Source organism: Mastigoproctus giganteus, chromosome 2 (assembly GCF_048544385.1).
Source record: "Mastigoproctus giganteus isolate SK-2022 chromosome 2, ASM4854438v1, whole genome shotgun sequence".
NCBI classification, from domain to species: domain Eukaryota; kingdom Metazoa; phylum Arthropoda; class Arachnida; order Uropygi; family Thelyphonidae; genus Mastigoproctus; species Mastigoproctus giganteus.
Genome location: NC_143576.1, coordinates 126,406,626 through 126,423,328, shown reverse-complemented (window position 1 = coordinate 126,423,328; position 16,703 = coordinate 126,406,626). Strand labels below are relative to the sequence as shown.

At 36.9% G+C, this 16,703-nt stretch overlaps 1 protein-coding gene across 1 annotated transcript in view; it reads left to right on the top strand.

The window, feature by feature from the left end:
* The window catches only part of Pkn (serine/threonine-protein kinase N), a 718,384-nt gene that overhangs the window by 13,016 nt on the left and 688,665 nt on the right, over nucleotides 1–16,703 (top strand). Inside the window, exon 2 of the mRNA XM_090368665.1 lies at nucleotides 6,377–6,698. Coding sequence (XP_090224791.1) covers nucleotides 6,383–6,698 — 316 coding nt within the window. The 5' untranslated portion in view covers nucleotides 6,377–6,382. The remainder of the gene's footprint in view (nucleotides 1–6,376; nucleotides 6,699–16,703) is intronic.

Here is a 16,703-nt window from a genome sequence, read left to right as displayed (position 1 = left end):
CGAGTTACCCCGAGAGAGAGAGAGAGAGAGAGAGAGAGAGTTGTTTCCTTGGATGATATCCAGCTCAGGATTCTGGGTGTGCCAAGCCCACACTTATGGGGCCATGTTATTATTATTAGCTATGTGGTGTAAGGAAGCCTGAGGCTTTGCTGCACCAGCCAAAAAAAATTTCTGAATTAAGCTGAGAGAGTTAAAAAAAAAAGTAGAAGGGAATCACTAAGAAAGAGAAGAATGATGATATCCAGCTCAGAACCGTAGGTGTGTCAAGCCCATACTCACCAGATGTGAGCCCCCTGAAGTTAAATTATAACCGTTGGGACAAATGGTACCATCTGAGGACCTTCAAGCAAGGGAAGTGGTAGACAGTATATGAAAATAGTGAAAACGAGACGAAAGAGACTTAGTGATTCTAGATCATAATGTAAAGCTGCGAAAACCACTACTACACTATCAGAGAGTGGAAATCTGGTAGATGGAGTAGGGAACCTTTGTTCCCTACTCCATCTACCAGTAGGGAACCTTTGTTCTAGAGTTGTGGGAGAACAGTGATGATGCGAAAATGATGGATAAAAGGGGCTGCTAACAAGTGTTGCCCAGCAGGTGGCGGAGATAGAAGACAACCGGTAATTCCATGGGCAAAGGGTCCCAGAAAGAGAGGGTAATGTGCAAATTGAGAAAATAGTGCTAGAAAATGAAAGGAAAGAAAAATAAAAGAAACATGTTAATGTCCCACAGTTTTAATGCTATTTTGCTGTTCATTCCATTGCTATCGACTATATCAGTTTTTAGTTAAACATGCCAAAAATTAAATCCATTACAAAACTTCGTATGGAATTGCAGATTGTCAATCATGGAAAAGATTTTACCGTGTTGTTTGCGAAAAGAACATACCATACAAGAAAAAATACCAGTTGACCAACATGTGAAAACAGCACCGCACATTACGGCCAAGCAAAAGGAAAAGCAAGGAAAAATTTTGAGAGCAGTCACTTTTAATCAAGCCGTGTACTTCATAAGAAAAGAAAAGTGATTTTTCAAAAGATTTGTCTTGCCCTGGTATGCAGCAATATCTTTTTCAATAAGTTAAACATTCAAGTCTTCAAGCAATTTTTGAAAAAAAACTATATAAATCAAAATATCCTAGATGAATCTATCTTGAGAAAGAATTACCTTAAAACTATTTATGATGATGTTATTCAAGAAATTCGTCAAGACATTAGAGAAAAACTACATTAAATGTCAACTGACAAAACAATAGACATTTGTTGCCGCTATACTGCAAATTTTATATATGGAAAATTAGCTGCAGAACCATCGCCATCCATATTTACTTGCTTGAAAAGTGAATTATTCTACAAGGGCAAGATTTTGTAATTATTCTTTACAGTTATTATGGCCAGAATTGACCATAGCGAAAGTCTGCATTTTTGTTAGTGATGCTGATTCGTATCTTCAGTGTTACAAGTTTTCTATCCAAATCTGATCCATGGTACTTGCTTAGCCCATGGCTTACATAAGTTGATAGAGGCAATTTGGGAGAATTTTGACGAAATTAACTTTTTTTTTTTTTTTTTTTATGAGAACCCCAAACACGAGAGGTATTAGAACCTATAGTACTTAGTACCGTGCTTGGGTTGGAGGTTCAGAAGACGAAAGAAGATATTTGTTGATATTGGACTTGAACTTCTGTAGATTGTAATTTTCAGGAAATACCTATGAAGGAAGGTTGTTCCAGAAAATGGCAGTTGAATGAATAAATGAGGAAGATGAAAAGTTGGTTCTGTGGGTTTGAAGTTGGACAGTAAATGGATGTTGGCTGGTGGCGGCACGTGTTCGGACTGTTTTGAAAGAGTGAGCGGGAATTATAGAAGCCAATTCAGAAGAACAGTGCCCATGGAAGTATCTGTAGAAGAGGCATGCAGCAGAAACAATACGTCTATGAGAAAGCGAGTGGAGAGATTCTGTTAGAGATGAATCATTAATTAACCTAACTGCCCTCTTCTGAATGGAATCAAGAAGCTTGAGAGAGGTTTTGGGGGCACCACCACAGATGTGGGAACAATATTCCATGGCAGGGCGGATTTGCGATTTATACAGAGTGAGCAGCTGTTTGGAAGAAAAGTAATGCCGAGAGCGAAAGAGAAAACCAAGTTTTTTAGATGCAGAGGAAGCAATATTTGTAATGTGCTTGTGCCAAGAGAAATTAGAAGTCAGGGTAATCCCCAAAAGAGATATATCATTTTGCCTAGAAATCGGAGTGTCACTAAATATAAGCATAGGAGCAGAAGAATCCTTTTTGCGAGATATAAGACAAGATTGAGTTTTAGAAGGGTTGAAATCAACTAAGTTGTCTTTGCCCCACTGGAGAATTACCTGAAGATCGGCATTTAAGGAATTGGCAGGAGATTTTCGAGAACTTGAAGCTGATTGAGCTGGACAAGGTTTCTCAAAATGGAAAGTTGAATGCAATGTGCTATCATCGGCAAAACTATGGATAGGATTTCCAGTCAATGGAAGGAGGTCATTGATATACAAGAGGAAAAGAGTGGGGGAAAGAACTGAACCTTGGGGGGGGCACCGGCATTAGCGGAGAAGTTAGAAGACAGAGAGCCATCTACCATCACCCTCAGCGAGTGATCAGAGAGAAAACTGGATAACCAATTACTAAAAACAGTTGGCAAACCATAAGATGGAAGCTTGTTTAGAAGACCTTTATGCCAAACACGATCAAAAGCCTTTGAGATGTCAAGAGCAACTACTTGTGTTTCACCGAACCTTTCCATTGAATTAGTCCGTAAATGGCTAACATAAGCCAGAATATCACCAGTGGATCGACACTGACGGAATCCATACTGGCGATCATTGATCAGACGGAAGGTTTCTAGGTAGCTTAAGAGTTGGCGGTTAATTGATTTCTCCATTACTTTAGAAAGAGGAGAAGTAATTGCAATGGGACGATAATTGGATGGGAGGGATTTGTCACCCTTTTTAGGAACTGGCTGGATATGAGCAAATTTCCAAACAGAAGGAAAAACACCTTTGGAATAAGAAAGTGAAAAAAGGCGGCAAAGAATAGTAGTAAGTTCAGGAGCACAGGTTTTGAGAACAAGTGGAGAAATACCATCGGGACCTGGAGCTTTCTTAGCATCAAGATTCGTCAAAATCCTTCTGATATCCTTTTGACGGAAGACTACAGGAGGCATTGAATGGAGTGTGTTAGGAATGGTGGAATGTGAATGGTGGTGTGTTAGGAATGGTGTTTTACCAAGATCATTAATACATGAGCTCAAAGAAAAATGGGATGCTAGCAGGTCAGCTTTATCCTTGGCTGAAGTGACAACAGAACCATCTGGTTTGGACAGAGGTGGGAGCAGAGATGGGCAAAAGTTGCGGCCAATAGCTTTGGCAAGAGAACAGAATGCTCGGCTACCATTAGGGCAAGAAGCAAGTTTCCTACTCTTAGCCTGTTCAAACTCTAGTTTGGACTGATTAATAATTGCTTTACAATTGTTGTGAGCTTTGGTGTAGGCAGAAAATGAAACTGAAGAATTAGAAACAAGCCAATTACGATATGCAACATTCTTCTCTTGGACAGCCTTAGCACATTTATTGGAAAACCAAGGTTTAGATAAAGGACGAGATTTTAAAGTGGAGTGTGGGATAAAGGATTCCATTCCTGCAAGAATAATTTCACTGACACGATCTGAGCAAACGTTGATATCAGAAGTTTTGAAACAGTAATCAGACCAAGGAAAAGAAGAAAAGAAGTCTCGCAGGTCATCCCATTTTGCATTCTTGTAATGCCAAACAATACGAGGTTGAGAATAGCCATGAGATAAAGGTTCCATTGGAGAAGAGACAATCACCAAGTTGTGATCTGAAGTGCCTAAAGGACCTCTCACTTCAACCTTGTACTTAGAAGGGTTGTTTGTGAGAAAAAGATCAAGCATATTGGCTGTATGATTAGGATTGTCCGGTATTCAAGTAGGTAAATGAACAATCTGTGCTAGGTCATTAGTAATTGCAAAAGCCTCAGCATCTCGACCTGCTGGGTCGGTGTGACTAGAAAACGGAAGCCAGCTGGAGTTGTGAACGTTAAAATCACCAAGGAAAATTACCTCACTGTTAGGAAAGTTGGACTGGAGAATGTAAAGTTGCAAAGAGAGGAAGTCAAAGAGCTCCAAGTGATTAGTGGAGTTGGGAGAACGGTAGAGACAACAGATGAATTTTACACAATGAGGTAGAGAGATTTTAAGCCAGAGAAGATCAAAGAGAGGAGATTCCAAATTGCCAAGTCTCTGACAGGGAATATCAGAACGGGAATATCACAAGTACCACCTTTGAGGTGAAAGGAATCATACACAAATAATTTGGACATCTAAGATGAGCAGTAGTTGAATCAACTGATAACTGAGATTCAGTCAGATAAAGTACATGGGGTTTGGAAGACTGCAAGTGGAAATGGACATCGTTGAGATTGGAATTGAGACCACGTATATTTGTGAAATGAATTAGGAAGTCCTTGGGAGGTTTAGATCTTATCGCAGATAAGCTTGCTCTATTATTTTGACAATTCATGGTGTATTCAATAGTAAGAAAAAGTGGGTGGGACATGCTGTATGAAGTAATGAAATTTTTGGATATGGCGTACATGTGGTAAGAATATACCCAGATCCTTGACATAACGTGGCCTCGACAATGCTCCCCACATACATACTACTCGGACTCCCTCCAGTCACTATCTGGCAGAGTAGAGGGAGCAAGATTATACACTAGCTGATCCGGAAGCCTCCTAGAGAGTTACCAATAGGTTTGGTCCGGTGTACTATCTAGCGGCCGGCCTGCGAACACCGTTTTAGAGCTGTACCCTCGAAATGTAAGGAATATTGGATCTCGCCACGACATTCATCATAACCTCAAAAATCATCAATCATACTGCATGATGGAAGAGATAGGGAAGGGTTGGCCGGAACTAACTTATTTCTAGTATAAAAAATTTATGTCAAAAGCACCTTCAAGAATATCAATTTGCCTATTCTTCCTTTCCCACTTATCATGTTCTCACAAGATGGGGAATATGGTTATAAGCAGCATCGTTTTATGCTAAAAAATTTTGATTCTATAAATGAATTTGTTGATTCCTTGGATAGTATGCATTCAGTGACTATTGGTGAATGCTTTATGATTCTCTGGCTAGAAAACATTTACTGTGGATCCAGATCTATTTTATCTGGTTACCTAGTTGTACCAAACTTAATGTGGGGACTTTCTTTGCGCAGCATAATTGGAGGGATGGAAAAGGTCGAATTGCAAATTTCAATCGTGTTTGGAGGCACAGGAGAAGAAATATGAAGAACATACAATAATATTTTAGAAGAGAACTCAGGATTTCATGCTTTAAGAAAAATATATAAATTTATAAATGGGAAAGGAAATGAATTTCCATTTCAGATAGAGGCTTCAAAAGCTCACATTTTTAAATACAACCCAGTCACTTCTGTAAAAGTAGAAAGGTCATTCTCTGCATATAAAATGATCTTGGACGATAAGGGCCACAAATTAACAATGGATCACTTTGAGAAATATATTATTGTGTATTGTAAAAATTGTTCCAGGTGTGATTTTGGAAGGGAAAACCAGGCCTGGTGCTCTTAGCAGCCTGGATGCACTGCTCAAAAAACTTCATGTTGAACTGGAAAATTATCTCTGGTTCTCTCTTGTTCTTCACCACCTTGAATGTATTACTGATATCCATATGCAGTACCTTGAATTTTCCAATGTTAAACTTCAGTTGTTACTTCTAAGCCTACCCGCTTAATTTTTTTTTTACATGTTGCTATAGTAGTATGCCTTGAATAATGCATATTACCATGCCATCCTTTGTACCATCTGCATTCTTAGAAACAATCAGCTTGATTTGTCTTTATCATTAATAAATCTTAAACTGTAAGTGATCAGCACTGAACCCTGAGGTACTCCGCTATAACATTAGTCCATTAAGCGCAGTGTCCATTTATAAGCACCCTCAGCCTTCTGCCACTCAGCTGTCCCTTTCTTCCTATCAGTAACTTGCCTTCAGTGCCACTCTGCTGCAAACTTTATATTGCTGAAATTGTGAACCACTGTTTCTCAGCCTGAGGTCTATAAGCTTATGAATGATATGGTTTCATAATTTTATAAGTTACACTTACGTAAGTTTTTTTTACAAACATTGTCTTGTCTTATTACCAAAAATTTTAGTATTTCAGTTACTGAACAATATTTCTATTGTTATTTTAAAATTTGCTTGAAATACCACTTAAATTGATAAATGATAATTTAAAAAAGTGAAAAATTAGAATGTTATCCATTTTCTTTTTTTACTGTAATTCTTTAGGGCGGTATGAGCCGAAGCCAGTCAGCACATCATGAATTGGCATATAAATATGGGATACAGCATGATTTGTCAGAATCAAACATTCAGCAGAAATTAGAGGACAAAAAAAGGCAGCTTAAAGAAGAGATAAGAAAAGAACTGAAAATAAAAGAGGGAGCTGAGAATCTTCGAAGAGTAACAACTGACAAAAAGAGCCTGTCAAATGTTAATTTAATTGTGAAAAAAGCCAATAGTAAGCTTCATGAATTGCAGCAGGAATTACAAGAACTCAATGCCCAGATCTTGGTTACTCAAGGTCAGAGTGCCGACAGCAGTTGTACAGGTAAATTTTTGCTGTTCATTTTTGAGAAAGTGTAGTTTTATTAGTTATTATAATCCACCTGAAGCATTAGATATGAATAGTTGTTTTCACAAATCCAGTTTAATATAATACAATTATATTTATAATTTTGAATATAATTTTATATTTGTGGTTAATAAAATTTAAGTTATGAAAAGAAAATTTTTGATCTTTCAGGAAAACTGAACAATGTAAAATCATGAATTCCTTTAATTTTCTGTTTAGTTTTAATACAATGAATTCAAACACAAAAGGTTTTTGAAACTTCTATTTTTCTGATAGTATTGATGGGAAAAAACTGACTATGTACTTTGAATATCTTTAGGTTGCAGCTTTTCAGGAAATGTTTTTTGTTCTGTTTGAGAAGATACGATGATTTTTTTATCCAGTCCTACCGATACTTTGTCAGAAATGGAAATTGGATTTACTAGACAACATATCTGTGTGTCTACCCTACTCCAATAGTTATTATTTTTGCAGGCCGATGCAAACCAAATTTGCAGATCTGAAGGCATTCTCCTCATATCATAAGTACCACCTACTTATAACTCAGCGGCGCCTCCGTAGCCAGGTGGGAAGGAGCAGCATTGCGTAGCACACGCTTCTTGATTAGACCGGGGTTTGAGCCCGTCACCACCAAATACGAAGGATGCGGAAAGGTCAGGGAATGACCACCGCATATCCCCGGAGCAATATGGCCTTAGTTGCTAATGTTCCTAAAAACCAAATAACATAACTTATAACTGAAATGTTTAGAGTCTGATCAAAATGTGCAGTACATTTCTGGCAGTTCAAGGACAAGGAATATTATCATGACAAATATTTTTAATTTGATCTGTCATTTTGAAAGAAGATTGAAATTGTTTCAATTATGCTCCAAGAATCGGAAAGTAAGTTGGATTAGAACTTGCATTAGAGCTACCTAGAACTTGTTTTTTTTTTAATGAAATGACAACTAATTCTGAACTCTTCCTCTCATTTGTTTATGTTTAATCACTAATTACTGTGCCAAGAAGTCTTGTATAGACACAAGTATAGAAAAGCATACAACTCCAAAGTTCTGTATGCATTTGAAGAAATGGAAGTATTAACACACATCTAGCATACGTGCCTCCAGATGGAATACATCTGGAGGCACGTATGTCAAATGAATGGTTGTCAAATGAACTAATGAGACTCGTAACAGAGAAGAAAATGCATGGGATGCATATAAATTATCAAGCAACTCAGAAGCCTATGGCAGATATAAGTTAATCTGTAATCAGGTCACAAAGGAGGTTCGGCAGGCGAAGGCAGATTACGAGAAATCCTTGGCAAAAGATGCTAAGAAAAACAGCAAAGATTTCTTTACTTATATAAACTCTAAAAGGAAGGGGATGAATCTGATTGGTCCACTTGACATCAATGGTTCGACTGTTGATGATCCTGCTCAGATAGCAAACAAACTGAATGAGTATTTTGCATCTACATTCACACATGATGAGTTATTAAGGTTTGAAAATGGCAGAAAGTTATCAAATTGTAGCAGGGTGCTTAATGATCTTGTAATAACTGAGAGCAAAGTGGAAGAGAAATTGTTGAAGTTAAATGTAAGAAAAGCACCTGGGGTGGATGGGATCTATCCAGTTATATTAAAGGAGGCGGCAAAGCAACTAAGCAAACCCTTAGCCATAATTATGAGAGCATCCTTGGACTCGGGAGATTCCCACGGACTGGAGATGTGCAAATGTCTCCCCAATTCACAAAGGGGGATCGAAGGGTGACACGAGTAATTACAGACCAGTTAGTTTAACTTCTGTTCCGGGTAAAATAATGGAGTCACTGGTTAAAGATGCATTGCAGGATCATCTAGACAAGACTGCAGCAATAATTCAGACACAGCATGGGTTTGTTAAGGGAAAGTCTTGTCTGACAAATTTGATAGGATATTATGATGTGGTTACAAAGGAACTGGATGCAAAAAATAATTTTGATATCATATATTTGGATTTCAGGAAAGCTTTTGACACTGTTGCGCATGGAAGACTATTGTGCAAATTGGAGCAGAATGGTATTAAGGGTAAGTTGCTACAATGGATAAAAGGATGGTTAAGTGGGAGAAGACAGAGGGTGGTAATCAATGGGTGCTGCTCTTCTTGGACTAATGTTATTAGTGGAGTCCCACAGGGTTCGGTGTTAGGTCCACTGTTGTTTTGTATATTTATCAATGATATTGATGAAGGTATATCAGGCTTAATGTTGAAGTTTGCAGATGATACAAAGGTTGGCAGGGTTGTTAATGACAGTAATGGCAGTGTGCTACTGCAACAGGATCTAGATAATTTGGGCAGATGGGCTAAGAAGTGGCAACTGAAGTTTAACCTTGACAAATGCAAAGTACTGCATATGGGTAGAAGTAACCCCAGAGAAACGTACCAACTGTGTGGTACTACACTTAAGGTGGTAGAAAATGAAAAAGACCTGGGAGTAATTGTGCAGTCAATGAAGTTCTCTGAGCAATGTAGACAGGCTGCCAGGGCAGGTCATGGGCTTTTGTCAATGATATACAGGAATTTTGCTAGCAGGGAGAAGGAGGTGATTATCCCTCTGTATAAGGCAATGGTCAGGCCATGCCTTGAGTACTGCGTACAGGTCTGGAGGCCTCATTTTACGAAGGATGTAGATTTACTTGAGCGTGTACAGAGAAGGGCAACAAGATTGGTGAGGGATTCTCTTACCAAGAGAGGCTTAAGTTCTGCAAATTGCAGTGGCTGGAGACTAGGCACCTGCGCGGTGATCTGATTGAGGTATATAAGGCCTTGAATGGGTTGAGCACGCTGAATTCTGATGGGATCCGTCCACTTGTTCAGATTACGAACCTAAGGGGGCATAAATTCAAATTAAGAAAAGACAGATGTAGAATAGATGTGCGGAAATTTGCCTTTAGCCAGCGGGTGGTTAATTGCTGGAACAAACTTCCATCTGTCGTTGTGGAAGTTGATAGGTTGAATAAATTTAAGGAGGAACTGGACAGGCATTTGGAGGGAATGGTGTGATTTTTTTTTTTTTTTTTTTGGCTGATGCTGCATAAGCTCATACATTTGCTTTCTTGCATCACATGCCACTACTACTACTACATACTTTTGTGGTATTGGCTAGATTCTTATGCATTTATCATAAAATGAACTTTCTTTTACTATTATGAATTATATTCCCTATTGTATGAATGAATGATTTAGCACATGTAATCCCTCAATTAATGATTGTAATTAGTTCTGGCAAAACATTCATAACTCAAAATTATTGAGTATACAAAATGTGTCAAAGGCTTAATCCATTCTAAGACCATCGGAAGTTGAACAATTTCGAAACCATACTTCATATACAGGCGCCTCCGTAGCCAGGTGGGCAGGAGCAGCAGTGCGGAGTACATGCTTCTTGATTAGATCGGGGTTCGAGCCCGTGAACCACCAAATACGGAGGATGCGGCAAGGTCAGGAAATGACCTTGCCGCATATCCCCCGAGCAATATGGCCTTAGTTGCTAATGCTCCTAAAAAAAAAAACCAAGTAACTTCATATACAGTACTGTATGTTGCTCAAACACATTTTATTAGTAAATAAATATTTATGTTAATATTGTTAAATACATATGAAGTTAAGACAAACTGACAAATCCTTACCTAAAACTAAAAAGATAAAAAGATCTAAGGGGGGGTTGATGGAGAAATTGAGGGTGTAAGAAGCTACTTTTTGTAAGGAGTCTTCTGTTTCTCATTATTATCTGGCCTTTTCCTGGAAAGAAACTATCCTTCCCTGGCAAAAAACTGCATTGCAGTCTTTCTCTTGCTCATTAACAGCTTCTGAAGTAAGACATGACATATTTTACTGGGAGTTCATAAACTCTGCTTGTTCTGTAGAGGGATTCTTGCAGCCACTCTTCATTTGGTTCCAGGGATACAGAATTTTTACCATTAATTTTTACCAATCAATTATCTACTGGCTAAAGGCAAGCTTCTGTACATCTATTCTGCAACCATCCTTCCTCAATTTGAAATTGCGCCCTCTCATTTACACAGTCTGAGCAAGAGGAAGCATCTGATTAACATTGAGCTTGCTTAATTATTTCAAAGCCTTGAACACTTAATCAGATCACCTCGCAGGTGCCTAGTCTGCAGGCATATAAATTTGCCGAACGGAAACCTTTCTGGGTAACAGCACCCTTATGTTCTCCTCACCAATTTTGTTGCTGTGTATTGTATCCTTCCTAAAATGAGGCCTCAACACCCATATGCAGTAATCAAGATGTGACCTGACTATTGCTTACACAATGGAATAATCAGCTCCTTCCTATTAACAAAATACCTGTATATCATTGACAAAACCCCATGAGCTGTCCTGGCAGCCTGTGTGCACTGCTCGGAGAACTTCACATCTGGCTGCACAATTATCCTCAGGGTCTTTTTCTTTTTCCACTACCCTGAGTGTAGTACTACACAGCTGCTACATTACTCTAAGGTTATTGCTACTCATATGCACTACTTTGGATTTGTCAATGTTAAACTTCAGTTGTAAGCTCTCAGCCCATTTGCTCAACTTTTCCAGATCCTGTTACAGTACCATACCGTCCTTACTGTCATTAACAACCCTACCAACCTTTGTATCATCTGCAAACTTGGACATTAAACCTGATATACCTTTATCAGTATCATTGATAAATACAGAAAATAGCAATGGGCCCAACACGGACCCCTGGAGACTCTACTAATAATATTAGTCCATGAAGAGCAGTGTCCATTGATTACGACTCTGTTTTCTCTCACTCAACCATCCTTTTATCCATTGTAGCAACTTGCCCTTAATGCCATACTGCTCTAATTTGTACAGTAGTCTTCCATGTGCAACAGTATCAAAAGCTTTCCTGAAATCCAAATATATGATATCAAAATTATTTTTTGTATCCAGTTCCTTTGTGACCACATTACAGTATCCAATCAAATTAGTTAGACAAGACTTCCCTTTAACAAACCATGCTGTCTGAATGATTACTGCAGTCTTGTCTAGATGATCCTGCAATGCTTCTTTAACCAGTGACTCCTGGAACAAAAGTTAAAACTAAAAGGTCTGTAATTACTCTTGTCACTTTTCAATCCCTCTTTGTGAATTGTGGATACATCTGCATTTCATGGGGACCTCCAAAGAGACCAAGGATGCTCTCATAATTATGGCTAAGGGTTTGCTTACTTCCTTTGCTTCCTCCTTTAATTTGAATAATTTCTCCTCCACTTTACTCCCTGTTAGAGTTTGATAAACTTTTGGGTATTCCCTTCATTAAAGAATTTCTCTGTGTGAATACAGATGTAAAATACTCATTCAGTTTGTCAGCACCCTGAGCAGAATCATCAACAGTCGAACCATCAGTATCAAGTGGACCAATTTGATTTATTCCTTCTTTCTAGTGTTTACATAAGTAATGTTTTTCTTTGCATTCTCCTCCAAAGATTTCTAGTCATCTGCCTTTGTTTGCCTAACCTTCTTTGACTTGATTATAGACTTTATATCTACCATAGGATTCTGTGTAGCCTAATGATTTATATGCATCCTGAGCATTTTTATTTTCTGCCACTAATCTCATCAGTTCATCTGACATCCTTTTAGGCCCTGTACCTTGAAGAGTATTTCTTTGTTGTTATGAAAAGCCTAGTAGCTTCTGTGGTTAATTTCCTTTACCTCTGTGTTCGTTATGTGATCATTCTACTTCTTTCATCTTCCCCATTGCCATGTTTGATTTTAGGCTCTTAACTGGTGCAGTGCAGGCTCAGTGGTGTGCTCCCTTTGAGTCAGTTTTTCCCTCTCTTCCTTGCCAATTTCAAGACTCATAGATTGACCAAGAGATACAGTTTCTCAATCAGTATTATCCTGATCTTCAGTCATTCTGTATGGCTGGCCACAGAGATTTCCAAGTAGCATTCAGGCAGTGAATTGTGATACTTCTTGCTTTGCTACAATATTGTTTCTTGTAGCCTTCAGGACTTTGAATGTTCTTCCAAAATTCCTTCAGTGTCATGCCATCACCATTTGATGTTGTGATTAGCCAAAAATGAATGCACAGATTTTAGTGCTTTGAATAGACAAACTTGATGACTCTGTAACTTACTAATACTTTTCTTGGCAGAAAATAACATCAAAATGTTATTTTACTTACATTGTTAATCAAATGCATGAAATGCAATGAGAGGCATATTGTAAATCAAAATATCTTTAATCAAAGACATCATTAATTGTGTGACCACCTTTATATGGATTACCAATGCCTAAGTTTTCTTGTTTTATGTGTGTGCTTCTTCCACTCATTCTTTTATGAATAGAAGAAAATGTTAATGACCGTTGCTTGTTGATAAACCATGTTAACTTTATCATGTGACTGTAAATTTTATCAAATAAATTTATGCAGATAATCTTCTAGGAACAAAAATAACTTTCCCCTATTGATTTTTGATCACAAAGCAAATAGCAGTTAAAACTCTCAATTAAAATATCAGGAAGTATTCACTTACAAGGAGGGAATCTTTAAAGGCCAGTTCTCTTTGTTTTTGTCGGTAGGACTTGTCTTTTAATATCTGTGCAAAATTTTAGCCAGTGATGCTTATATGCTTGATCAAGAATATTACAAAATATTGCAGATTATATATGTAGGAATTCTAGGTATTACCAAAATGTCTATTGTATTAGTATTGAAATGCTAAATGATGCAAGGAAGCAGACTTGTCTACATATACCAAAAATACTTCACTTATTATTTTCATTGCCAGAAAGTGTTCATCTTATTCTTTCTTGGCTTTTTTTGGAGGTGGGGAAGGCGGTGATCTTCAGCCTTGAAGATAAACTTCTTGAGATCTAGTTTTTTGTTACTGGTTAAGGTTTTATATTTGTGCCTCTGGGTCTTGTCTTGTCCAACAGTAAAAATATACCTCCATCACCATTCCTTCCAGGGCATACATTTCAGTCAGATTCTCCTAAGGTCTTGTGTTGCCAAACCTTGCAAACTTATTTTCTAAATCATTCCTTCTGTATTGAGGGATGCTAAGCATTTGAATAATAATGGTTGCCCTTCATTGACTTCCCTCTCTGTAATATATATACAGTATATATATTTTTTAAGTTTCAACTCTGATATAAGTATAATATTTCAAGTGTGATCTTGCTGTCATTTAGTATGTTTACACAGCATGGTGTAGAAGGATTCTACATGTATAGTAGGTGAAAACTGGTTAATATTATCATTAGAAAGTTAAGTTTGTTAAATATGCAATAAAGCTATATTATTACAGATGAATTATTGTAATAATCTAAACATTGTTATTCTGAGAGCATACAGTTTTATATTATTTCTTGTCAAGCAGAACCAAGGGTCTCCCCCAATTCTGTGTAATAGCATTGTGTCTTAATACAAGATCACTAAAGGCCAGATGGTGTGGGTTCGTGAGTGTTTGTGTCAGAGAGTATTCAGGGTGGTAGGGCCTGCCAGGCAAATTTTACAGCCAGGCCTCTCATAATGCGAGTTCAATTAACGCATTTTTCAGTTACTACTATTTGAAAAAAATATACCACTTTTTACTTTAAGTGATGCAAATTTCCAGTTAACGTGATCTTTTTTATGTGATAGTTGAAAATGATTCAAATCACATGCTAAGCATCTGACGGTCAATAAACAAGCGTTTGCCCGCTGCCCGCCTCAGCGTGTTCCATTAAACATTGGAAGCAGATGTGTTATTTGTTTGTCTCCTGCTATTAAAGTCACATGCAGACACATTTAAAAATTCTAACTTTCTACCCATGTTAATTACGGATAAAAGAGAGTGATAATGTGATTCCAATAAAAAAGAAAAAGTTATTAATTTATCTGAAAAAACTTGAAAAAACATGAAAGTGGTGCAAACCATGCGAAAATCGTAAGAGATCTACAATACTGTGAGTCCACGGTACGAATTATCTTGAGCCTTAAGGACAAATATAAAGAGAAAGGTAAAGTTTTATCAACTTTTGTTTTACAAAACACCAAAAACAGAACTCCAGTAATGATTGAAATAGAAAGTCTTTTATCAATTTGGATAGAAGATTGGAATCAAAAAAAATTCCATTATCTAAGGACAATATTCAGAGCAAAGCTATTAACATTTTTACTAAGCTCAAAGAAACAAAATATCAAGGGGAGACTGAAACGTTTGTTGTTAGTTCAGAGTGGTTTGAACATTTCAAAAATCGAGCAGGACTGCATAATGTTAAAGTAACAGGGGAAGCTGCTAGTGCTGATGAAAATGCTGCAGCCAAATTTCCTGCAGAATTGCAAAAAATCATTCAGGATGGTGAATACAACGATTGGCATATATTTAATGCAGACAAAACAGGCCTATTTTGGAAATGGATCCCAATTAAAACTTATTTGGCTGCAAATGAAGCAACACAATCTGAGTATAAAGTCTCAAAAGATACTAATGCTTTTATTAGGAGGTAACACTGAAGGTGATTTTAAATTGAAGCTTATGCTTGTGTACTGTACACAAAATCGTAGGGCTTTAAAAGAATACAGCCATTGAACTCGTCCAGTCATTTTGCGTTCAAATAAAAAAGCATGGATGATAAAAGCCCTATTTGAAGACTGGTTTAAGTCTTATTTCTGTCCAACAGTTGAAGCCTATTGAAAGAAAAATAATCTTACTTTTAAAGCACTGTTGATTTTAGATAATGCACCTGGACATCCTTTTGCACTCAACGACTTAAATGAAAATGTGAAAGTTGTTTTTTTACTGGAGAATATGACTTCGTTATTGCAACCCATGGACAAAGGGATGATTGCAACTTTCAAGGTTTACTATCTCCTTAGAACTTTTGCACAGGCACTTGAAGCTACAACCGGAGACAATGCAATTTCTTTACCAGAATTTTGGAAAAAATATAACATTGAAAATATTTATGCAGCATGGGAAGAAGTGACAGCCAGCTAAAATTCACCACAATGAGATATAGCTTGGTATCACATTCTTTACTGCCAATACTCGCACTGACAGCAAACTGCTTTTGTTTTGAGAAACTATTTCATTAGGAAAGGTCACCACAATTGGCACATTTGATGTCATTACACCCTCTTTCCAGATTCACTAACAATGCCTGCTGATTTTTTTCTTCCACATCTATATATATAATTCGTTTTTTTTTTTTTTTTTGTTATTTCACTATGGGAAATATATCTCTTATAACAGCTCAGAAAATTATTATGTTCTGTAATAAACAATGCATATCAGCAGTCATCATTTATATAACAATATAAACACTACATACTGATGAAATTACAGGTTCAAATAAGAAATATTGTTATTTAAATGTGTTATAAAACACATTTAGCACATTTAAATGTATTATATAATACCAAGCAGGTTGATTATTTTGTTTTATTAGAACTAATGTCACCAAAAGAATGACTTCAATCGGTAAAATAACAGTTAATGGCTCACTCATCTGAATTACTATTCTCATGTAAATTGAGAATATAACATGTACCAGTTTAAATTATATTAACCAAAACAAATAAGACAAATGGAGAGAAATTGATTTTTTTGCGGGTTGAGGGGGACTTTCTGGAGCTTATTTTTTTAAAACAAACTAAAAATCAAATATTACATATACATGTTCTTAAACATCATATTGTAACTTGGAACTTACTGAAGGACACTGTTAAGCCAAATTTAGCTTTGAACCACACAAAAAAAATTGTTTCTTTAAGTATTTAATGTTATATCCAACGGTATAACTATAGTAGAGTGTCGAAAATTAAAACGTAAATAATCCGAACGAGCCAGCATTTATTTATTTATTATTTATGTTGGTGCCATAAAATAATCACAGCAAGTACCGGTTATCGTGATCATGTTTGCAAATTGAATTTTGATTATATTAAACGGCAATTCCAATAACCGAAAATTGGAAGAATATCATCCACAGGTTATAAAAA